Source organism: Chelonia mydas, chromosome 2, assembly GCF_015237465.2.
Source record: "Chelonia mydas isolate rCheMyd1 chromosome 2, rCheMyd1.pri.v2, whole genome shotgun sequence".
Classification (NCBI taxonomy): Eukaryota; Metazoa; Chordata; order Testudines; family Cheloniidae; genus Chelonia; species Chelonia mydas.
In genome coordinates this window covers 4,448,646-4,472,262 of record NC_057850.1, presented here as the reverse complement: position 1 = coordinate 4,472,262, position 23,617 = coordinate 4,448,646, and the positions used below count along the sequence as shown (strand labels likewise).

Genomic DNA, 23,617 nt, shown 5'->3' with positions numbered 1-23,617 from the left:
CGGGCTCTGCGCCTCTTCAGGAGTTTAACAACAACGAGCTGCACTTCAGCGAGAAGTGGTTTCACGGGAAGCTGGGCGGGGGGCGTGACGGGCGCCAGATCGCCGAGAAGCTGCTGCATGAGTACTGCACCGAGACGGGTGGGAAGGACGGCACCTTCCTGGTGCGGGAGAGCGAGACCTTTGTGGGAGACTACACCCTCTCCTTCTGGTAGGAGCCTCCTGCGGTGACCTCCGTACCGGGGCACAGGATCCCCTCTGCCTCCGGCACCAGTTATCCCCTCACATCGGGGACTCGGTTTCCCTCCAGTCCGAGGTGGTAGCAGTGGAAAGCTGCTACCATCTGATGACAAGCTGGTGGGCCTCGGGCCAGTTCCTACTGGACTAGTCTCGGGAGCCACCAGAAGGGGCGTTGATCCTCTCCCTTGTTGGCAGCCTAGCAGCAAGGCCAAGACCTGAATAGATCCTGGAGGCTGGGCTCCCCAGAGGCAGCCTGTCAGGGTCAGGGTCGGGGAGGGGATGCTTGCCCTGCTGCTCTCCCTGTTCTGTGGCTCTACCAAGGGCTGCGGTTCTCAGGCCCGTCCACAACATCCTTCCCCAGCACCGCGATGGCTGATGATTGGTGCTTCTCGGGGCATGGTGATGGCGCCCCAGTGCGGCTCAGGATCACAGACCGCAGTCCCATTGACGTCAGAGAGGCTCTTGCCTGAGTTAGGACCTCGGGATCTGGCCTTTATAGATTCTACGTGGGAGAGCCCCAGTGAGGGAGAGGTGGGCCTGACCCAAAGCCCTGAGCTAATGTAAAAAACCACAGCCATATACCTGCAGCTCCCACATGCATCATCCAGGAGCAAAGGGCCAAACCACGCGCTCCTGCCGCTGTTGGATTTAAAATAGCACCATGAGCTGTGAGCGGCCAGCTGGGTTAGTTGTGGACACCAGCTACTAGGGGGCAACATGGTCACACTGTCTAAGCCAGAGGTGGGCAAACTTTGGCCCACGGGCCACATCCGGCCTGCGGGACCATCCTGCCCGGCCCTTGAGCTCCAGGCCGGGGAGGCTAGCCCCCGGCCCCTCCCCTACTGTTCCCCCACCCCCACAGTCACGCCGCCATGCAGGCAATGCGTCTGGCTCCAGCCGGGCAGCGGCGCTGCGAGCTCCTGCTGCTCTGGGCTGCATGGTAAGGGGGTGGGGGGGTCCCGGGGGGGCAGTTAGGGGATAGGGAGCAGGGGCCAGTTGGATAGGCGTGGGAATCCCAGGGGGCCTGTCACGGGGCAGGGGTGTGGATAGGGGTTGGGGCAGTCAGGGGACAGGGAGCGGGGGGGTTGGATGGGGGTGGGCTCCCGGGTGGGGCGGTTTGGGACATGGGGTCCCAGGAGGGGGTGGTCAGGGGACAAGAGCAGAGGGGTTGGATGGGTCAGAGGTTCTGAGGGGGCAGTCGGGGCAGGAAGTGGGAGGGGGGAGATAGGGGATGGGGGCTAGGCTGTTTGGGGAGGCACAGCCTTTTCTACCCGGCCCTCCATACAGTTTCACACCCTGATGTGGCCCTCAGGCCAAAAAGTTTGCCCACTCCTCGTCTAACCCAATGTATTGCTCCAACATCCCTGTATGGGTCGCCCGGCTGGCTGGCTGCTGTCTCTGTACCGGGCCGAACCGAAGCCCAGATCCAACCCCTGAATGTTGGGAGGCTCGATCCAAACCCCGCATTGTGACTCGGGCTGTTTCCTTGCTGTCCAGTCATCTCCTGCCCCCGCTGTCCCCCCCAGGACTAGTGCAGAGGGTTGACCTTCCCCACCATCCACTGTGCGCCTGGTTTGGGCAGCAGCTGAGAGACACGGTTTGCTCTTGGTCCTGCCCCTGCCGATCCTCTTTTTGTCTCCGCTGCAGGCGGTCCAGCCGAGTCCAGCACTGCCGCATCCACTCCCGGCAGGAAGCCGGCACCACCAAGTTCTACTTGACGGACAACCTGGTGTTCGACAGCCTCTACAGCCTGATCTGCCACTACCGCGAGGTGCCGCTGCGGTGCAACGAGTTTGAGATGAGGCTCACGGACCCCGTGCCGCAGCCCAACGCCCACGAGAGCAAAGAGTGAGCGCATCACCTCTCCTCCCTTCCCCTCTCCCCTCCTTGTTCCGCTTGCCTCTCCCTGGCCTTCCGGCCCTCGGTCTTCTCCACACAGCGCCTCTCTCCTCTTCGCCTCGCTTCTCTCCCCTCTTCTCCAGCAAGCACCCTCTGCTGACCCGTCTGGCCTGGATCCAGCACCCCCTGCCGGAGATGAGGTGTCACTGGGGCTGCACTTCCTCTTTGACCGAGGCGCTGTGGCCAGTGGAACTATTCTGTTATGGGGTGTCAGTGAGACACCGCATCAAGCTCTGGGGCAGGGGCCTGAATGGGGGGAGATTCTGGCCTATAGCACCAGCCGTGGCCGTTTTTTTGTAGAGGAAGCGACCCCCGCAGGCCCCAGGGAACCAGATGTACCCTCAGCTGGCTCATTCCCTGGGGATACCAAAGGGGAGCAGGGGTTTCATGTGTAAATAATCTCAGGCCACATATAGCCAAGACTATGATCGCCGGCAGAACAGCACACGGGCAGCATGGGGAGTCCCAAAACACAGGCGGCTGCCGCTCCAGCCAGCGAGAGATTGCCAGAGGCTTGGGGAATAAAGCTTTTACCCTCCTCCCTGGCTGGGGGCCACTACAAGGCAGCACAATTCCTAGTGGTCGCCCAGCTCTGATTCACACATCCATGGGCGTGCAGCCGCACATTTGAGCAGACCTGATTCCTAGTGCAATAGATACACACATGTGAGCAGATCTCACAGCTAGACACTCAGCCAGTGCATTAATACAGGTAAGAGATCAGACGTGTCCCTGGGACCCCTGGAGGGTGGAGAACCAGAACTGGATTCCCATGTTCACTGGACATGGACTCATTCTAGGAGATTGAACGGAGTCGGCTCCTCTCTCACTTGCTGAGTCAATGCCGTGGCACAGGGTACAGATGATGCATTGGTCCTGCTGTGTGTTCTTTCCTGACCCAGGTGGTACCACGCCAGCCTGTCCCGCCTGCAGGCCGAGCATATGCTGATGAGGGTGCCCCGGGACGGAGCCTTCCTGCTGCGCAAACGCAGCGAGCCCAATTCCTATGCTATCTCCTTCAGGTGAGTGCGAGCTGCCTAGGGTCTAGCTGGCCAGTTGGCCAAACCCATCACTGGGGCCTGAGCTGAGAAGCAGCAGACTTGTTTCTCTTGTAACCCACTGGAGTCAAAGGCTACAGCGTTCAGCCGTTGCCATCTCTCCTCCACATCCCGTGCCCTGCCATGTGCTTGCACACGATTTTCTCCAGTCTCATTAGCTGAGCACAATTGGGTTGGATGGGTTCCAGGACGGGGACCTTCAAGGAAAGCTGCTGCTGCAGGAAGTTGCATTGATGAGTCACTAGAGGTCCTCTTCCCTTCCCTCAGGACTGGCTGAGTTTGTCTACACTGCAGTTAGACACCCACGGCTGACCCCTGCCAGCTGACTTGGGCTCGGAGGGCGCAGGCTAAGGCGCTGTTAACTGCAGTGTAGACATTCTGTCTCGGGCTGGAGCCCGAGCTCTGGGACCCTCCCACCTCGCAGGGTGCCAACCCAAGCCCAACCATCTATGCTGCAATTAAACAGCCCTGCCCGCCTGAGTCAGCTGGCACGGGCCAGCCATGTGTGTCCAACTGCAGGGTAGACATACCCGGTGTGCCGGGGCTGCTGCTCACTCGGAATCAGTACTGACTGATGACACAGCATGCTGCTAGGAGGCAGTCACGCCATCTTGTGCTGTGCGCTGTTCCCCAATTGCTGCTGTCCACCCCAGAGGTGGCTGCATTTCAGGGTGGGTGAAACGATTCCCCTCGGCAGTTTGTGAAAACAGAAGGCAAGTCCCCCCTCCTCCACCTCCCTGCCCAGCCCCTCCTCACGTGCCCTTTGGGGTGTGTTGGTAACAGAGCAGAGGGCAAGATCAAGCATTGCCGCATCCAGCAGGAGGGACGGCTCTTCATGCTGGGCAGCTCCGCCGAGTTCGAGAGCCTGGTGGATCTGGTGAGCTACTACGAGAAGCACCCGCTCTACCGCAAGATGAAACTCCGCTACCCCATCAATGAGGAGACGCTGGAGAAGATGGGCACCGCCGTGAGTCCTGGGGGGCAGGGGAGCCCCATTGAGGGCATCGGGGAGAATGGCAGGGCACCAGGGTACAGGGGAAGAGGGGCAATGCAGCTGGGCAGTGTAGTGAATATGAGGGGGCTTTATGGCCGCCCCACAGAATCTTGGAAAAGCTGAACATGGCTGCATCTGGGGTCCCTAAACTTTGCTCAGGGGGTGCATTGGCGAGTTGCCCAGGGAGCGGCTTATCAGATTGCCGGTGCTCTAATCCTTATGCAGAGGTGCAGCAAGTGCAGACTACGTGTCCCAGCATGCAGTGCTCTGGCTCGATCCTAGGGGCCACGCTGCCCTTGGAGATTGTAATCAAGGTGTGACACACAGGAGAGTGGGCAAGAGACAGATATTTCTGTACTGACCCGGGTTGTGAGTTCAATCCTTGAGGGGGCCATTTAGGGATCTGGGGCAAAAATTGGGGATTGGTCCTGCTTTGAGCAGGGGGTTGGACTAGCTGACCTCCTGAGGTCCCTTCCAACCCTGATATTCTATGATACTGTATCTGCACTAGGGAGGTTGTGTTTCTATGACCCCAGTCGCCTGACGTAGGCCAGGGGTACAAAAGGAAATGCCCCTATCCCATGACAGGAGGAGCTCCCAGCCGACTGTCTAGCTCCATTAAGGAACTCTCTATTCAAATCTCCTCTTTTCTAGTGAGGATGCACACAGGTCCCTTCCTCTGTTCCTCGAACTGCCCCCCAGGAGAGGGGGAAGGGGGGAAGCTGTGGGCTTGCCTCCCATGTTACCACTGCTGCCTGTCCTTTGCAGGAGCTGGACTATGGAGCCCTGTATGAAGTGCGAACCCCTCACTTCTACGTGGAGGCCAACAAGATGCCAATGGCCAGGGTAAGAGAGCAGGGGCCGGAGACTCCCCCCAGGTCTGCGTGGCACAGGGAGGAGGGGGAGAGGGATTCACGTGCTGCCTGGGAACTGGGTGATACTTTGTTCCGACTTGCTGCCAGTTCAAGAAGTGCCCGGGACCCCCAGCAGTCAGCCAGCCACGCTGGGAACTGCAGCCTGCACATCCCATCATGTTGTGCCTGTGGCATCCACCCCTGGCTGCCGACCCAAGCGCCAGACACTCAGCATTCCCTTGAAAGGCTTATGTTGAATCCCTTCTCCGCCGGTGAGCCCTGCAGAGCTGGCCCGGCTGGGAGCGCGAGAGCAGGGTCTCTTCCAGCTCCCCCTCAGAACGGTTACAGCAGCTGAGCTCCGACGGCAGACTCTTTAGTTGGTGATGCAGGGACCAGAATGACCCAGCCTGACTCTCAGATCCCGGGCAGTGTTTTCAGCACTAGTAGCTAGAAAAACGAGCCCTTTATTTATCAGCAGCACGGGCCAGATCTGATGTCAGTGAGAGAATAAACATGGGAGCCCCCGGGGGCACTTATCAAATCACTTTTCAGGGCACCACTGCACCTTAAACTTCCCCTCCCAACAAGTGAACCCTTGGGCCGAGACCAAACACGGGACGCATTAGCCCAAAGGGAGCTGTTTTCTGGTTATAATCAAAACCGTCTGGCAACCTTGAAAAGGAATTGGACTTGTCTGCTGCCGTAGATGGCCGCAGGAAATGACAGTTACTCACAGTCTGTGCATTAGACCAGGAGACTGCATGGAGCTAAGTAAGAAGACCTGGAGATGGTCCAGAATCTACCCTGCTCTGTTGGCAGCTCTGTAAGCCAGAGCGGCTGCCTCCTTAAGGCCTGAATCTGCCTCCCATACTCCCTATGCAGTCCCAATGGGAACTGTGGCAAGTCAGGCCCTTGATGATTATCCCAACAAGGAGCAAGGCCTGCTGACCTGTACCACGGCAGTCATGCTGTCAGAGCGGCTGGCAGAGACTCTCGAAGCTCCAGCAACAGGCACCCACTCTGCCCACACTCAGGCTTTGTCCCTCTCTTCCCCCAAACGTGTCTGCAGAGACGGTGGAAAAACCTTTGACTTACCCCTAGAAGAGCTGTGGAAATCTGCTGTTCTCTGTCTCTGCCAGCAGCACTGATGCTTCTGTCTGGACACAGGGGATTGGGTTGACAATATGGCTGCTTCCAGCTGCATTATCACCCATCTAAACTGTTTATCAACACTCATGATATATATAGCGAGAGAGTCCTCGGTTACCTGAGATCAAGGCCTGGGGAGCTACTTTATATTCCTTTGCAGTTTTTCTTCTGGAGCATTCCCTCCCCAGGAATGCTGGCCTCGTAGCTGCTAAGACTAGCATGTCTCTGCTTTGCTCCCCAGTGTACGGTGAAGGCCCTCTACGATTACAAAGCCCAGCGGGAAGACGAGCTCTCATTCTGCAAACAGGCCATCATCCACAACGTTGACAAGCAGGATGGAGGCTGGTGAGTTCTCCCTCTCGGTCGCCGCTTTCAAAATGTCTGGTCAGGGGTCCACTCCTCTCCTGACACTGCCCGGCTGTCCTGGAGGAGGGGTCCCCTGGCTAGAAAGGGCGTCCTTATCAGATTGCGGTGGGGTCAGGGTGTGGTGGAGTCAAGAAGAAAGGCCACGGCTCAGGATAACCCAAGGTGTCTGATGTCGCTTTGTCTGATTGCTCTCAGGAGACGCTCCTTTCACAAGGACTTACCCAGCTGCTCACGAGCAGAGGAATCTCCTTGCTGGCTCAGTCCCAGCTAGCTCACCACCCAAATTACTGACATTGGGGGCCTATTGAGAGATCCCCCTTTTTCTCATGGGGGCCATCTGCGTCCTGGCCTGAGGGGCTGGGCCCCGAGGAGGGGTTCTTTTACCAGAGCTGAAGGGACACCAGTCGTGCATCCCCACATACCACGAGCGGCCCCAGATGCTCACCACCAGCAAGGTGGAATCCTCCTTCCTCACTTACAGTCCGGACATCTGATGGGACGCCTGATCCCTGACATGCCCAGTGCTCCGCCCAGCCAGGCACAGCTTTACCGTCTGCCTGCTGTGAACATCTTGTGGTGGAGCTACACTGCCCTCACCGGGAACGAGCTCCTCTAGGTTCTTCGCTCCCCACTGGCACAAACGCTAACGGGCCGTGCTCCAGGCTGATCAGTCCCCTGAGCCACCCTGCGGAGGGTGGTCCAGGGGAGGCCAGCCTGGGGCTTCCGCTGCACGGGCCCATCACCCGTGACTGATTCAGCGTGAGCCTGATTGTGTCCACACTAGAGGGGCTGCAGTGGGACAGCTGCAGTGCAGAGACTTGCCCCAGCGATGGGAGGGGCTCTTCCACCGCTGTCATTAATCCCCCGTTCCGAGAGGCCGTAGCTAGGTCGGGAGAAGAATCCTTCCATCGCCAGTTGGTGTCAGCGCTGGGGCTTCGGTCGGCCTCATTACACCGCCCAGAGCGTGATGTTTTCCACCGCATGGAGTGATGGAGTCGAGCCGACCTACCTGTGTAGTTTAGGGCAGCCCCGAGAGCGCACGCTCATGTTACATCTCTGCCCTTCTCTGGCCCCTCCTAAATGCTCGTTAAGACTCACAGCCCTGGGTAGAGGTCATAGCAGATGGCAGAAGTGAGGCAGTCAGGGGAAATGACTTGCCCAGGACACGCCAGCAGAACCAGCAATGGAACCCAGGAATCCTGACTCCCACGTCTCTGCTCTAACCATGGGACAACTGGCTAGTTACCAGGGAACCAAACCCTCCAGCGATGCTCTGTGCCCTGGTCTATGCCCCAGGCTTCCTGCAGAGTGGAGCTCAGCAGACATCACCCCGGCTTCAGCTGTGCTCCTGTTACAGGAATTGCATGCCTTGTGCGTGTTGCTGAGACGTGTTTTAATGGCTCCTTTTCTGTTTCCCTGTTCCAGCTGTTCCCCTGACATTGCGTGCAGTGTTCACATCCCTAGTACCCCTCAGTCAGTCTGCTTGCCTTGTTCCTGTTACCCCTTCTAGGTGGCGGGGAGACTACGGGGGCAAGAAGCAGCTGTGGTTCCCAGCCAACTACGTGGAGGAGATCATGAACACGCTGGTGCAGGAGCAGGATGAGGCTGTGAGTTTAGCCCCCATGCTGGCTCCTTTCCCCACCTTCCAGCACAATCTGAGGGACCCGCTCGGCTGTCCTGGACACCAAGGGGTCAATTTTGTGGGGGTGAGCAAGTAGAACTAATAGGCCACCCCTGTTGCTAATAAGCCAGGGGCACCAAACCTGGCCAGGTTGCCAACTTCCCTGGAGCCCAAGTGGTGCTGAGAATTCTAACCACCCTCACCTTTAGGCGTCAAGTAGGGCCCAAGGAAACTACAGCTCCCAGCATGCAGTGCTCCATCCCAGCAGCCTTCTTTCCTTCTGAAGTTCATCTCACCACTCCAAACTACAACCCCCTAATTCAGAGATGGGCAAACTACGCCCCCGCGGGACCCTCCTGCCCAGCCCCTGAGCTCGTGGCCCGGGAGGCTAGCCCCCAGCCCCTCCCCTGCTGTTCGCCCTCCCCCGCAGCCTCAGCTCACTGCACGGCTGGCTCTTGCCAGGCAGCGCAGCTGCAGAACCGCGGCCTCACCCGGTGCTCTGTGCTGCATGGTGGAGTGGCTGGCTCCAGCCGGGCAGCAGGGCTGCCTGTCCTGGTGTTCTGGGCGGCACGGCTGTAGCAGGGAGCAGGGGGGGATTGGACAGAGGGCAGGGGAGTTCGGAGTGGTGGTCAGGGGGCGGGGGTGTGGATAGGGATCGGGGCGGTCAGAGGGCAGGGAACAGGGGAGTTGAATGGGGGCAGGGGTTCTGGGGGGGCAGTCAGGAAAGAGAAGCGGGGTTGGATGGGGCGGCGGGGGGCAGTCAGGGGACAGGGAGGGGTGGATGGGGCAGGAGTCCCAGGGGGGCCGTCAGGGGGCGAGAAGCAGGGGGGGTCGGAGAGGGGGCGGGCGCCAGGCCATGCCTGGCTGTTTGGGGAGGCACAGCTTCCCCTAACCGGCCCTCCATACAATTTTGGAAACCCGATGTGGCCCTCAAAAAAAGTTTGCCCGCCCCTGTCCTAAATGATTCCTCTCCCGCCTTGGTGTCTCTCTCCATCTGTCCAATACAGCCCTGTTTAAAACCTGGTTGATAAATAGGAGAAATGGATTTCCCCACCTTTGCTTTCCTCAAAAACAGCTGCAATGATTTTGCTCCAACTTAGGCAGGGTCTAGAGATCCATCCTGGAAAACCTCAGTCCAGAAAGCTGACTCTTCAGAGCTACTCAGACGAGAGGTTAGATCAGAAACTCTCCTGCCTCCATAATTTTAGTGACTACTGCTTTCCAGCCCTTCTGCTCGGTATTGCAAATACAGCAGGAGAAAGGCAGAGACTGTGGCCTGAAAGCAGAAAGCAGTGGTCTGTCCGTCTCTCTGTATTTCTCTTGGTAACTGGCCTTTCTCTGCCCCGTCCCTTCCTCTCTTCCAGTCAGCAGAAAACAGCCCCCTGGGGAACTTCCTGAAAGGGTTCATTGACGTACCGTCCTGCCATGTAGGTGAGTGTCTGTAACTGTCGCCCGTGGAGTGAGAGGTTCTGGAATGTATCGTTTCGGGGGAAGAGGGGGAGGGTATTTAACCATGAGACACTGCTGGAGACAGAAGCCTCTTTTAACAGGGGCTGTAAGGAGTAGCATTTGGAGTATTCCCCTTCTGCATGGGTGCTACTCCTGCCTGGAGCACCTGGCTGGGTGATTCCTGCAACTGCCCATCTGGAGGCAATGTGGTCTAGAGGATAGAGCACCAGCCTGGAACTCTGGAGAGCTGGGTTCTATTCCTGGCTCTGTAACTGGCCTGGGCAAGTCAGTTCACCTGCTCTTTGCCTCAGTTTCCCCATCTGTACAATGGGGATACTGACCTCCTTTGTAAAGTGCATGGAGAGCGATGGGTGGAATTTTCTATAGGAGCTGGGTATTATCATTATTATTAAATGAGGTCTGGTGGGTCTAAACCCGTTTCCTACTGGCTGGATTCCTACCTTGGATCCCTCAGTGTAGTGAGTTCTGGGGCGTTTCCTGTGAGCGGGGCTGCGGAGTACCGTGTAAAGTGACCAAAGGGAGGTCGGCAATGCCTTTACTGCGCCCCAAGGAGCAGGCTCTGGAGCGTCCCTGTCTCACCAGAGCTTTGTAGCAGGCATCTCTGTGACGGTCGGCGGTGACTTCAGAACTGCTGGGAAAGAGCTCGCTGCCAGCCTGTGCTCCTGTGTGACTGGCTGAGGCTCTCCCAGCTGTGGCCCTGCCCAAGGCCTGCAAGGGAGCTGCTATCTCGTGGCCCCCGTTTGTCCTAGAAATCTGAGGGTCTCCGTAGCCAAAGGGACTTAGAAGGAAGGGGACTCACAAGGAGAGGTCCGTGCTGAGCACCCGCAAACCCTAGTGGGGAGCTGAATCCAACCCAGAGGCAGATTTGCTGAATGGCCTTTACTACAGCTTAACAGCGGCCTGAGCTGAAGGCCCAGCCCGTTCCCATCCCTGCACTGCTGCCTCCCTTTCCTCGGAGGTAGATTCGAGCAAGTTGCCTCAGATCTGTGGCCCTCTCAGGAGAACTGTCCGAGCTTTAGGGCCCAGTCCTGGGGATGCCGAGCATCCTCGGCCCCAAGAAAGTCAGAGGACATTGAGGGACCTCAGGACCTCCTGAGACAGGCTGTGAGATGCAGAGCCTCCCGTGTCCCTCTTGGCTTGTGTGAATAAGTGGGAGGTCAAGCTCAGAGCCTTTCGCCCCCTTTCCTCCCCAGTTTCCCCTGATGTGAGTGACGTCTCTAGGAGGTGAGTCAGGAATCACACCCTGCTTCAAACAGCTGGCCCAAGTGCCGTGGGTAGGCAAGGGCTGCACAGGGCGATAGAGGACCAGGTTTCACGCTCAGTTCTGACGCTCTGCCCGAGGTGATGATGTGTCAGAGGAAGGAGCCGATCCCCTCCCCCCTCCCCCCCCTGTGTGCAGCAGGTTGGAGAGCAGGACCCTGGAGGGGTCCTTTGCTCCACAGAGCTGTCCATTGGGAATCTCTCCAAGTAAAGCCCCCTCTGATATCCTTATAGTTATCTCCAAAGACGGGAGGAGCTCCAAACCATTTGTCTTCACCATCCATTCCCAGCAGATGTCCCACCCGTCCCAGGCGCTGGACGTGGCTGCAGACACACAGGAGGAACTCAACGACTGGGTGGCCAAGATCCGGGAGGCCACACAGAACGCAGACGCCAGGGTGAGTGAGAGGAGCCGTGCGCTTTGAGCGCCGGTGGCGTTCATTGTCACCATTAGAATGACCCTAACGAACGTCCAATGTGTCTCACAACGGTGGGGGCTGGGGCTCACTGTGGTGGGTGCCATGGTGCCCAGGAAGGCAGAGCGTTCCCCACTCCCTGCAACTCCACTCCCTCAGGCTCTAGCTTACCTTGCCGCTTGGGTCTGAGATATAGTGAGCACTAAAGCTCAGGGGTAATGCCCAGACTTTGCCCATTCAGGGACCCACTGGCAACTGAAGGGATCCATTAAATGAAGAGGTTGTAGCCACCATCATCCCAAATATGGAGGTGCAGCCCTTGGGGAAAAAAAAGTTCCCAGCATGCATTCCTCCAAAGCAATCTCAGCGGAAGGCTGCATGGTTCCTTATGGAGCACAGAATGCTGGGACCTGTAGTCTCCAGAGGGCGCACCTCTGTCTGGACGGGGAGCGTGAGCATGGGCTGCATTGCAGGACTCGGTGGTTCCCCTGAAACGTCTTTGCCGCGGGTGAGGACGTGGTGCCCAGCCCTCACAGACAGGCTCTGCCAGTCCATTTGTGCGGGGCGTATCAGTGGCTCAGGTTTCGTGGCCTCTCTGCGTTCTCGGCAGTGACCTGAGCGCCTGCCTTTCCTTGCGCAGATGCAAGAGGGGAAGATCATGGAGCGGAGGAAGAAGATCGCCCTGGAGCTCTCCGAGCTGGTCGTTTACTGCCGCCCGGTGCCATTCGATGAAGAGAGTAAGGCCCCAGCTGCTGCTGCTGCCTCACTGACTGAGCCCTCCGAGTGGTGTGGCCAGTGTTGATGGGAATCAAACAGGCCCTGGGAAGATCCTTCCTACCCATACAAACAGCTGCTCCCACCAGGCCCTGGCTGAGCCCACGGCCATCCTGGCCAGCTCCGGTTCCCAACAGAACTGCCCAGCCCCAGCCCCGGCCCCTCCAACCAGCCACCCATCTCCCCTCCAGGATTCAGATCAGCCGAGCTCCATAGCAAGTGCACTGGTAGGTGGGCAGTGGCCCCATGCGGAGGCTGAGCCCTGAGTTCAGGCAGAGGAAAGTTCACGGTGGGGACTGCCAGCCTAGGGAACAACTGTCCTCAGTGGGCATCACTGATGTGCCAGGCTCCAGAGCACCCTGATGCCTCCCTAGCGAGGGCCTCCAGTGGCCACCCGCTGACCCTGCCTATTGTCCTTGCAGAGATCGGCACAGACAAGGCTTGCTACCGGGACATGTCCTCCTTCCCCGAGACCAAGGCCGAGAAGTATGCCAACCGCAGCAAGGGCAAGAAGTTCCTGCAGTACAACCGACGCCAGCTCAGTCGCGTCTACCCCAAGGGCCAACGCCTGGACTCCTCGAACTATGACCCACTGCCCATGTGGATCTGCGGCAGCCAGCTGGTAGCCCTTAACTTCCAGACCCCCGGTAACTCTTCAACCCCGTACCCATGGGCACGGGGCAGTTCAGACACAGATCCGCTCCCTTTCACATAGCATGAGGTGCTTTGCCCAGCTAGCTTTGAATGTCCTGAGCAATGGGGCTCCCCTCCCTTCCCTGGGGAGACAATCCGCAGCTGAATGGCTTCCCTAAGGAAGACCCTGCAGTCACGTGACCTAGAGCCAACCTGACACAATTGCCAGCAACCCCAGGGGTTCCGTCCCCTATACAGGCTGTTCCCACGCAGGGCTGAGTACGCATTGCAAGGTGCCGTTTGTGGAGATCCCAGCACCGTCTCCCATCACGGCACAAGGCACGGGTTTGCTTCTGTGTGACAGAAGTGGGGGGTTTAGCTCTCCCAGCCAACAGCGCTGCCGGGGGCAGGGCCTTCTGCACAACACCCACATGCCTCCACGCCGCACAGAGACTTCCTGCCTCCACGCTGCCCCTGGCCCCACAGGGGCTTCTCCCCCAGCTCATTGGTCATTGCCACTTGGATTAGTCCTCTGTCCCTTTCTCCGCGCGCGGATTGGTTTGTGCCCCTTTGAACGCTCCGTTGTCTCTCTCTGAGTGCGGATTGGTTTGTGCCCCTTTGAACGCTCCGTTGTCTCTTGCCGCATGCTGATTGGCTGCTGCCTTTGGGCTTCTTCCAGATAAACCAATGCAGTTGAACCAGGCTTTGTTCATGCTGGGAGCCCGCAGTGGTTACGTCCTGCAGCCAGACATCATGAGGGACGACTTGTTTGACCCTTTTGACAAGAGCAGCCTGAAGATTGTGGAACCCATCACTGTGCAGCTCCAGGCAAGTGAGAGGCCAGCCTAGGACTCGGGGGGAGGACCAAGAGACCCAAGTCCTGGGACCTGTCGCCTCAGGCCCGTCAGTCACTTAATATCTGTCTCTTTCATATATTAATACCGGGGGCCAAATCCTCATCTCCATCACACCCATAGAACCCCACTGCAGCCAGGAGGCCCGCATGGGGGTAACGGAGGGCAGTGTCGACACGGGCGCTGATGACAGAGAGGCATATTTCACTGTGACCCCTCCCAACCTCACAGGCAGGGAGCTTAGAGCCTGCTCCAGAAACACGGGAGGCCCCAGTGCTTGAGCACAAGGAGAATCTCTGTTGGGTGTTAGCAGTATACAGCCTATGACACACAGCTGAGCAGTGGTTCCATCCTGTAGAGGGCAATGCCCTCCCCCATATATAAGACTCTACTTCCCTGCTTGTGTCACACACACACACACACACACATATACAGACTCTACTTCCCTGCTTGTGTGGGGTGAGTCATTTTTTATGTTGAGTCAGTAAAAGATGGTGAACTCAGGATGCTAGTGGGCAGGGTGAGCAGGGTCTGGGACTAGCCCCCCAGCTCCATGACTGAGTGTTTCTGCTGCCAAGAATTCCAATCAGGGATAAGCAGCAAGGCCTGGGATGTGACAGATGCAGGATCACGTGGCAGTATAAGCGGGCGCTTAGACACCACTGTGAGGAGCATGGTATAAAAACCTGTCAAGAATAGAATAGAATAGTGAGTGGTGCGGGGACATTGGAAAAACCCCTGAGGCCGGAGCGGGTGTGTACTGCTCCCATCCCCTGGGAGTGCGCTGCCTGCCCCCTGCCGGTGCATAATGATTTAGGACACACAATGTCACAGCGGCGCCGCCCCTGAGGACAGAATGGGGGATCCCTAGTGAGGAGGATCATACCCTAAAGATGAACATTACAGAAACCCAGCACAGAGATTGAGTCAGAAATGAGGCAACTAGGAGCTGGGATCAGGAGTGGCGGAAGCTTCCTAAAAGTGGGGGGGAGGGGGGAACTGGTGCCCGAACTGTGGCTCTTCCCCCCATGCCACCCCTTCACCCTGGGGCCCCACCCCACTGCTGCCTCTTCCCCCCAAGATTCCGCCTCCCATTCGCTCCTCTCCATCCCCCTGTCCCCGCTCTGTCTCTCACCCTTACGGCCGGTCAAATGTGATGGGGCCATGGCCCCCGGGCCCCCCCTGTTCCGGCGCCCTTGGCTGGGATTCTGCAGCAGTTCTAACATTGCAGTCCGCTCGTCTCTTCCCGGCATCTCCACCTCCTCACCCCAGATCCTAGGCGCCCGGCATCTCCCCAAGAACGGCAGGAGCATCGTGTGCCCCTTCGTGGAGGTGGAGGTCTGCGGCTCGGAGTTTGACAGCAGCAAGAACAAGACGGATGTCGTAGGTGAGGAGCTGGAGGGGCTGGCGGGGAACAGGCATTGCAGAGAACAGAACTGGGCCCTCTCCTCTAGCAGAACAGAATGCTCCTAACAGGCTCATCCCCCACCTGGCCTGCGCAGAAATTCAGCTGGTTCCCTGCATGGCTGGGGCTGTTCATTAATTGCAGCATGAATACAAGGGGCCTGACTTTGCTCTGCCACAGATTGCCCTGAGCCTCCCGCATGCCATACACAGACCCGTTTGTCAGCCTCGGTACAGGAGGCAGCAGAATTCATGCCCTGCAGCTCTCAGGGTACTGGAAGCCCATGTGTTGGGGTGGCGAGGGGCAGCTCCCCATGAACGGCCCCTCTGGAGCAGCTGTGTGGACCCGGGAAGTGTGATGTAGCAATTGCCCTAATAAGGGGCTGTGAACCCTCAGAGCTGGAGAGCGCGTCTGTAAAAGGAGCCATGTCAGCCCGTGCTCCCTCAGTGTATCTGCCCTTAAACTGCTCCCCTTGGGAGAGGGTGGATCTACAGGGACAGCGTGATCCTAGAACAGGGGATCTGTTAGTAACATCGTTCTCCCCGGGAGTAATGGAACTGATTTGCTTTTGAGCAGGTCCCATGCACTCCAGCAGGCAGCGGTGATGTGTCCGTCCGGGCCGGTGTACCCTTGCATGGGTCTGACACCTGCCACAAGGGGGCGGTGATGAGTCCCTACAGACACACACCTCGGAGCGTGTCTCCAGCAAGTGCCAGTGGCGTGTGTCAGGCACACATACCCCCGCACCAGCCAACTCCTTTGCCTTGCCAGACGGCAGGCGCTCCCCTTTGTTCTCTGCTGGCGTAAGGCGTTCAGAGGCTTGTGTTTCTTGTGCACTGACCGCCCCCTTTTTCCCCCAGCTGATAATGGCCTGAACCCCGTGTGGCTTTTCAAGCAGTTCGTCTTCGACATCAACAACCCTGAGTTTGCCTTCCTGCGCTTCGTGGTATACGAGGAGGACATGTTCAGTGATCCCAACTTCCTGGCCCAGGCCACCTTCCCCGTCAAGGGCCTCAAGACAGGTACAGGCTGCCTGCCGCCAGCCCCTCCTTTCCATGCTCCCTCCCCAAGGTAGGCCTGTCCCCAGAGCCAGCTCCGCATGGGGATTTCCTCACCCCAGGACCCTGCAGGCATCTCCCTGTTCAGCTAGCAGTGCCCACCCCTCCCAGCTCTGTCCTTACCAGCAACCCCCTGATGCCCCAAACCTGCCAGCTTCCTCCCTTCCCAAATGTGTGTGTTGCTGTGAGATCCCAGGTAGGACAACGTGTGAGCTTGCCGGGTTTGCAGGGGAGTGTGCAAGAACATCTGCGTGCGCACGGGAGCGTGCGTGTGAGCGAGAGGCCGGTCCTGGCTGCTTTCCTCTGTGCCCGGGCATGTTGGGAGGGCAGTGCGGGCGCTGGGATGGAGCCATGCTGACTGGGTTGTTATCACCCCGCTGCTGCCTGCAGGCTACAGGTCAGTGCCCCTGAAGAACAGCTACACTGAGGACCTGGAGCTCTCCTCCCTGCTCATCCACATCGAAATCATCAACGCCAAGGTGAGCGCCCTGTGACGCGACTCACCCCACCCAGAGCTGCCTGCCCCCAGCATCAGCTGGTGCCTTTAAGTCACTTTCCTCCTTTGGTCTTTAGCCAGCTCCCGAAACTCCCTTCTCACCCAACCCCCTAGCTCTGACTCTGAACAGCGCTGCAGAGCCAGCTTGCCCCTGCCCCGGGCTCCGTGCCTCGCCCTGCAGAGCTGCCAGCCTCTGAAGGAAAGGACTGGCTAGGAGAACTGAAAACAGTGATGTGATGTCTGCACCATAGGGACCCCTCCCATCTCCTTCCCCTGCTGACAGGCCTTGGGAGCTCAGGGCACTGCTGGGGCATCTGAGCAGCCCACGCCAGCTGACTGAAGGTGAAGCTCAAACAGCCAGGGGAGGGCTGGCTTATAGCATTCAGCAGGGTAGCCTCATCTTTCCTGCAGAGGTGTGGCCCACGGAGACCACAAGTCCCAGCATGCAATGCAGCTTCCGGCTCAGCTCCCCTAGGAACTCTGCCTGCTGGGATCTGTAGTCTTCAGAGGCCGCACCACTATCGTGATGTGAGTGTGGTGGGTGCCAGCTGAACGTGGCTGCTGGTAAGGTGCCCACGTGGCCTGTAGCTGGACAAAGGAGGGATGCCGCGATTGAGGGCCTCGGCCAGGGGTTCTCAAATTTCATTGCACCACGACCCCCTTCCGACAACAAAAATTACTACACAACCCCAGGAGGGGGGCCGAAGCCTGAGCTTGGCTGAACGCCCCTGCCCTGGGTGGGGGTAAGCCAAAGACCGAGCCTCCCTGCCCTGGGTGGGACCAAAGCCAAAGCCCAAGGGCTTCAGCCCCAGGAAGGGGCCTGTAACCTGTAACCCACTACCCAAGACTGAAGCCCTCTGGCTTTGGCTTTTGCCCCGGGCAATGGGTCCCGAGCTTCGGCCCCGGGCCCCAACAAATCTAAACCAGCCCAGGCAAGCCCATTAAAATGGGGGTGGCGGTCCACAGTTTGAGAACCGCCGGCCTAGGCACTAAAGAGCGCCCACACTGCACTAGTTGGATATACCCCTTGTGGCTTGGTACTGCTCACTCACCGGCTGCAGAGGGCGCTGCGGAGGAGCGTGAGGCACTTTCACTCCCACGCAGGAGCTGAGCAGTCTGCATTCCTCAGTGCTGCCAGCCAGTCGGGCTCAGCTGTCCTGGGCAGATGGAAGGTCCCCAGGGGAGAGTGTCACATAGTGGTTAGAGTTGCTGGGTTCTGCTTACTGCTTGGGCACCCACTTACCTGTGGCCTTGGACAAGGCCCTTCCCCTCTCTGCCTCAGTTACCCCATCTGTGAAATGGGGAGAATGGTTCAACTGCTGTCCTAGCTCACAGGGTGGGCTGTGAGGGTTAATTAAAGCATTGGGTTAATTGACCGGGAAGGAGCATGCATGTCACTAAATGATGGGGCAGTTTGGGACATGGATCCCTATTAGAAACTATGCTGAGGCTGGCAAACTCATGCCGCTTGTGATTGAAAGTGATTCTGAAGCCAGCCGTCTAGCTCTGGAGGGCTAGTGGACTCCTGGCCCCTGGGCTACCCAGAGGCACAGCCTCTCTTGCCTCACGAGAGTGTGTTTCTCGAGGTGGGGCAGGGAGGGCAGGCTGGTTGCTCAGCTCCTGACGTACCCCTCTCTGTGCATCTCCTTGTCGCAGGAAGAAGACGAGGAGAACCTGTACTCCTCCATCCAGCAGTTGCGTGACCGAGCCAGCGAGCTCTCCAACCGGGTCTCGAGCTTTGAGCATAGCAACAACTGTGACTTGCGCCACCAGCAGTGGCTGGACGAGCTGCGGGCGGCCAAGGAGCGGCTGATGGAGCTGACCGAAGTGCGCAACAGGAAGTGAGTCCCAACCCCACGTAGATAAACCCCATCCACCCACCCCGGGGAGCTGGGATAGAACCCAGCTACTTCAGCATCAAAAACACAGGCGGCTGCCCCCGCAGCTAAGGGAGCGCTCCCTTAGCTATAGTAATAGTAGGTCCTTTATCCACTCTGTAGACCAGCCACTGGAGGGCAATGTGATTACACATGCACTCCTCCCTCTGCTAAGACAAGCATAACTGTCCTCTCATGCAGTGACAAATCCCAATCCCTTAGAGAGCAGCTGTGAAGCCTGCAGACATCTGCTGTCCTCTCCCGGGGGCCATGGCTAACTGTCCAAAGCCACCTTACACATTCTTTCCCCCTCCAGGCTGATGGAGAAAAAGAAGAGAGATCGACAGATGGCCAACAAGCACAACTGAGCCAGCCGCGGGGCTCTCCCAGCTGGGGCCCTCTGTTGGGGAGCCTGGAAATTCTTGCCCGCAGGAGATCTGGCCGCTGATACCAGCCATCCCCCGACAATCCACCTTTCCAGCTGGCTCGCTGCCTATCACCCTGCATCAGTCAGCTGCCCTGGGGGAAAGAGACATTGGCTGCTAGAACTGCAGCACTTGCAGGACCTGGAGAGAACTAGCAGTGGTTCTGAAGATGGGAGTGCAGGGCTGTGTCAGCACCTTTCCTGTTGTAATAACCAAGCTTTTCAATGAGCTGGAAAAGGGGTCACATGCCAGGGGGCGCAATGCCTCTCAAGAGGATTCGAGCAGCCCCCCGGGGCAGGGCTTCCCATCAGCCACCTTATCCCCAGTCAGTCTGATCTGCTTCAACATCTGTTTAAATTTTTTCTTTTTTACCACCATGAGACTTCCAATGGGGGGAGGGGAGAGGGACATCTCAGGAGCTGTAGGTTCGAAGCCTTTCATAGCTCACCAGTCTGTGTTTGAGGTGGGGTCCCTAGGTGACATTTCTCTGCATTACGAAACCACCGCACGCGCCGGCGCCCTGGGAGTTCCAAGGGCAGCCGGGGGTGACTGCAGAGCAGGATCGAGGGGCATCGGCCGAGCTGTATGTGCCCCGGGGGCTGCAGGTTATAATGGAGGGGCATCGGCAGAGCTGTGTGTGGAGCCCCTTGGACTGGGTAGCAGGGGCTCTGCTCTGTGCTCTGCCTGGCTGTCGCCCCTCACAAAGGTTAGAGGAAACCCTGCCCCCTATTTATTTATTTATTGGGTGGTTGGTGCTCGATCCCTTGCTCCGCCACCCTTTAGAGTTGGGGTGACACTTGCCGATGTGTTGCAGCTCTCCCTGAGCCTGCAGGGCCTGGGGAGCTGCTGTGACCCCCAGGCTCCTGCTCTGCAACGAGAGAAACAGCTCTAAATTTCCCTGCAGGCATTCCCAAGTGGCAGCCAAAGGCTACCACCAGTCAACCGGACACATTGCGGGGCAGAGGCCCCAGTGTATCACTGGAAGCCTCAGGCTGAATGGCCGAGAGCCGGAGCCACACAGCTGTGGGGGCTTCCCAGCCCCACACCAGTCAGACAGGCACATTCCCATTCCCCCTTGCTGGAGTTGATAGTGTTCAGAGGGAATCATTCCCTCCTCCTGGAGCAGATCAGAGCCTGCGGAGCTGACCAGCCCCACGCTGGTGAGTGGCGCACCTGGTTCTGCCTTGCCTTGTGTAGCTGAAAGGGCTGAAAGGTCAGGGCATTCTTGTCATTGCAGCTGAAAGGGCTTTTCACCTGTGCATTATGCACTGCCCATCGCCTCGTTAGCTCGTCGAGCAGAACGATGCAGGGAACGGGGATGAGGAATCAGTGGACTGAGAACCAGCCGCACTCTGCACGTCGCTAGGGCTTTCCATCTTCCCATTGCCGGACATCTCCACAACCCCCAGCAGGGAGGCAAGTCAGTATCATTCACCCCACCGGACCAACCAAGAAACCGAGGCACAGAGAAAGGAAGGGGGCACGCAACAAGTGAGTGGCTTCAGACCCAGGCGTCCAAACGATCGTGCTGCCTCCCTGCAAGTTTGAGTTGGCCTGAGAAAGGACTATCAGCGGGCGCGATCACACAATGACGAGGATTAGGCACCACAGACAGGAGCCCGGCTCACTCAGACCCACTTCTGAGCCCCTGCCTAGGGCAGGAACACAGGCTGCCCCGCCCTTCGGGTGTCATGTACTAACAGCTGGGATCTCCAGCGGATACCAGTAGGTAGGAGATGCTCACTGAGCCAGTGCTGAGGTTTCCACGCCATTTAGCTGCACAGGGAAGATTTAGAGCCAGGAACTGTGCGGGGATCTCGAGAAATAGCTGCAATTTCTTTTTTCAATGTGTGTATAAACCGGGGGGAGGGTTCTACGACCAGCCTCATTATCAGGGCGTGTGGAAATGATGCACTGTCCCCTGAGAGACCCCACAGGGTGAGGGAGGGGAGTCAGGCCTGGGCAGAGCTCCACCTGCACTCTGCAGGGGCGGGGGACAGTCGCCTTTCAGAGCAGATGTAAAACCAAGGCCCTGACCACCCACAGTCACTAAGTGCCCTGGGCACGTTCCTTTGTTGTTGTTATTACAAATCCCATCTGTGGTGCCGTAAATAGAGGGCGGAAGGGGAGGGTTGACCTGACACCAGCCCCCTTCCTCACAGGGCTGACAATCTAAACTCAAGGGACCCAGTCACTGGAGCTTGCAGGCCACATTTGGGGAAGGTGGAGGCAAAGGGAGCTCGGCCTATGATCCTGGGGAGGTTGTTCCAGGCATGTGGCGCAGGATGGAAGAAAGTAGGAGACGGAGGTGGACAAAGGCAGGAGGAGGGTAGGCACGAAACTCCAGCTCAGGTAACTACATTCTGCCAATCTAGCATGCCCAGCGCAGTTACAGTCAGAGAGTTTATCCTTGCTCGCCCTTCTTTAAACACTGTTGTGTGGTGTTGCTGTGTGCTGTTAAACAGCTGCCACATCCCACCCCAGAGCTGGCTGCATTTCAGGGATCAGTCTATAGAGCACTTTGGGATCCTTCAGGATGAAATGTGCTATATTATTATTATTTTATTTTATTTGTATGACAATAGCTGATATCAGGGCTGCATTGTGCTAGGTGCTGCACAAACACATAGTTACAGGCAGTCCCTACCCCTAAGCACTTGCTAAAGAGACATTGCAGGCAAAAGGTGGGAGGGGACACTGAGGCACAAAGCGATGAAGTGACTTGCTCGAGATCACCCGGCAGGTCAGTGGCAGAGCTGACCATAGATGCCAGTCTCCTGAGTCCCTCCTGCTGGCAGTGCAATCCACTGTGCCATACACTGCTACAGAAGGGAGCCGGAAAGAAACCGAACGCCCAGCTGAGATTCCCCTGCCCTCCCAGCCACTACAGATCCCTGCCATTTCATCGCTCCTACATAAATCCCTTCTTTTTAAAAACAGTACCTCTGATCTGAGAGCAGTGAAGGGGCACGTGAAACCCCTTCTGAGGAATCCCAGACAGAACTTCTCAGCCTGCCAGAGCCTCAAAGGGATAAATAACAGGAGGAGAGCAGGAAACCACTTTGGATTCATGCCTGTGTTGTGAGGGGTTGTCCAGCCTCTCAGCTCCGAGATTCAGCATCCCAGGGGTCCAAGAAGAAGGGCCCCGTGTCTGCCCAGCTCTGGGATTGTTGTGAATGTAACATAATAAGTGGGGGGATGCCAGGAAAATGCCTGAGGTGCCTCAGTGGGCCAGATGCAGCCTTGGTGTAAGCATTGAAGCCAATGGAGTTGTGCCCACCTCCCCCAGGGCTGAATCTGACTCGATATTTGTTTTGGACCCATGTGGATGATAAGGGGGGAAGCCAGATGCTGGTTCCCCTTCCCTGGTATATTGGGGGTGCACAGCTGTATGTCAGCCCCTGGAAAGTGCCAGGAGATGCTGGCACTAGGGCAGGTACCGACGTTTCCAAGAGTGGCTAATAAAAGAAGCACAAGGGAGCCGGCAGCTGGAAGACTGGTCTTTGCAGCAGCTTCAGGCAGGCATCGGGTCAGGATATTATTGTAGGTCTCATGCAGGAGGATAGGGTGTCTCTATGGGGGATCCGGCATCCTGCTGGTGTCACTGCAGGGAGAGCCGTGAATTCTTTGTATGAAAATAAATCTATTTAGCCAATATTTATACACACAGGGGTTGGTCTTGTTTTCTGTCGGCGCATTGCCCCACTTACCCCAGAGACCTCTACAGTCTCTGTCCGCTAGCTCTCAATTCTGGATTCAAAGCAGGACATTGGCCAAGTGCAGCCCATCGTTTCCCTCATCTGTAAGGAAAAGGGGCAGCTCCAGGTTCAAATCCCATCCCAGCAGACAGGTTGCTCAGACTGAGAGAAAGATGCCCTGGCTCTGTTCCTGGCCCCTGTGGGGATTCAGTTAACATGCCGCTTACTCTCCTCTTTATACGTTATTAATGAAACTGCACCAGTCCCACTAGACACAACCCCTGACCCTGAAGAGAAGTGGAAGACAGGGAAGAGAAAAGGACTATATTGAAGACAGACACTGGGAAAGATTCACTCCTCAGACCCCATCCCATCCTCTCACCACTAGGAACTTACATCATTTTCCATGGGTGACCCGTGCTCTCCCCACTCATCTAAAAACCATGGGGAAAACATCACAGGGATGGTCAGCTCCTCACCCAGCCCCTGGCTCCCTGGCCTGGGTCTGAGTGTGCTTCGGCTGCTCATGTGTCCCTGCAGACCAGGAATGACTCTGTTTGTGGGTTTCGGAGTGGTAGCCGTGTTAGTCTGTATCAGCAAAAAGAACGAGGAGTGCCACAAGTACTCCTCGTTCTGTTTGCAGAACCTCTCACTGTGTCCATGCTGAGGTTTGCATAAACCCATAAACCTCAGCAGACGGGCCACCCAAAGGAGCCCCCGCATGGCTGAGCCAGTGGCATGGGCAGCGGGCTGACTGAATGCACACGCACACGGGGCCAGCCCTGAGCAGCAAGCGGGCTGGGGACAGAGCGGGTGAGTGTGATGGAGAACAGAGAGAGGCTGAGAGAGAGAGAAGGAGGAAAGGGGGGAAAACGACAAGTGCCAGAGCAGGGAAAGAGCAAGGTAAAGGAAAAAGAAAAGACAACATGAGAGCGGGAAGCGGGATTCCTTGTCCCTCCCCCCAGCCCAGCTGCCCTAGCCGTCCTGTGCCCTCCTCCCTGACCCCCACCAAAGCTAACCCCTCCCTCCACCAGGACAAGTGTCCCAGCTGGGGATCCCCAGGGCAAGGAAGC

General features: G+C 57.7%; 1 protein-coding gene across 1 annotated transcript in view; it reads left to right on the top strand.

The window, feature by feature from the left end:
• LOC102946940 (1-phosphatidylinositol 4,5-bisphosphate phosphodiesterase gamma-1) overlaps positions 1-22,511 on the top strand; it is an 87,306-nt gene extending 64,795 nt beyond the window's left edge. Inside the window, exons 16-32 of the mRNA XM_037891894.2 lie at positions 21-208; positions 1,885-2,085; positions 3,039-3,158; positions 3,978-4,161; positions 4,957-5,034; positions 6,433-6,536; positions 8,068-8,164; positions 9,543-9,609; positions 11,143-11,306; positions 11,965-12,061; positions 12,521-12,745; positions 13,411-13,559; positions 14,858-14,972; positions 15,851-16,012; positions 16,439-16,527; positions 18,201-18,385; positions 18,738-22,511. Of these exons, the coding sequence (XP_037747822.1) occupies positions 21-208; positions 1,885-2,085; positions 3,039-3,158; positions 3,978-4,161; positions 4,957-5,034; positions 6,433-6,536; positions 8,068-8,164; positions 9,543-9,609; positions 11,143-11,306; positions 11,965-12,061; positions 12,521-12,745; positions 13,411-13,559; positions 14,858-14,972; positions 15,851-16,012; positions 16,439-16,527; positions 18,201-18,385; positions 18,738-18,789 (2,277 nt within the window). The 3' untranslated portion in view covers positions 18,790-22,511. The remainder of the gene's footprint in view (positions 1-20; positions 209-1,884; positions 2,086-3,038; positions 3,159-3,977; positions 4,162-4,956; positions 5,035-6,432; positions 6,537-8,067; positions 8,165-9,542; positions 9,610-11,142; positions 11,307-11,964; positions 12,062-12,520; positions 12,746-13,410; positions 13,560-14,857; positions 14,973-15,850; positions 16,013-16,438; positions 16,528-18,200; positions 18,386-18,737) is intronic.
• The last annotated feature ends 1,106 nt before the right edge of the window (positions 22,512-23,617 follow it).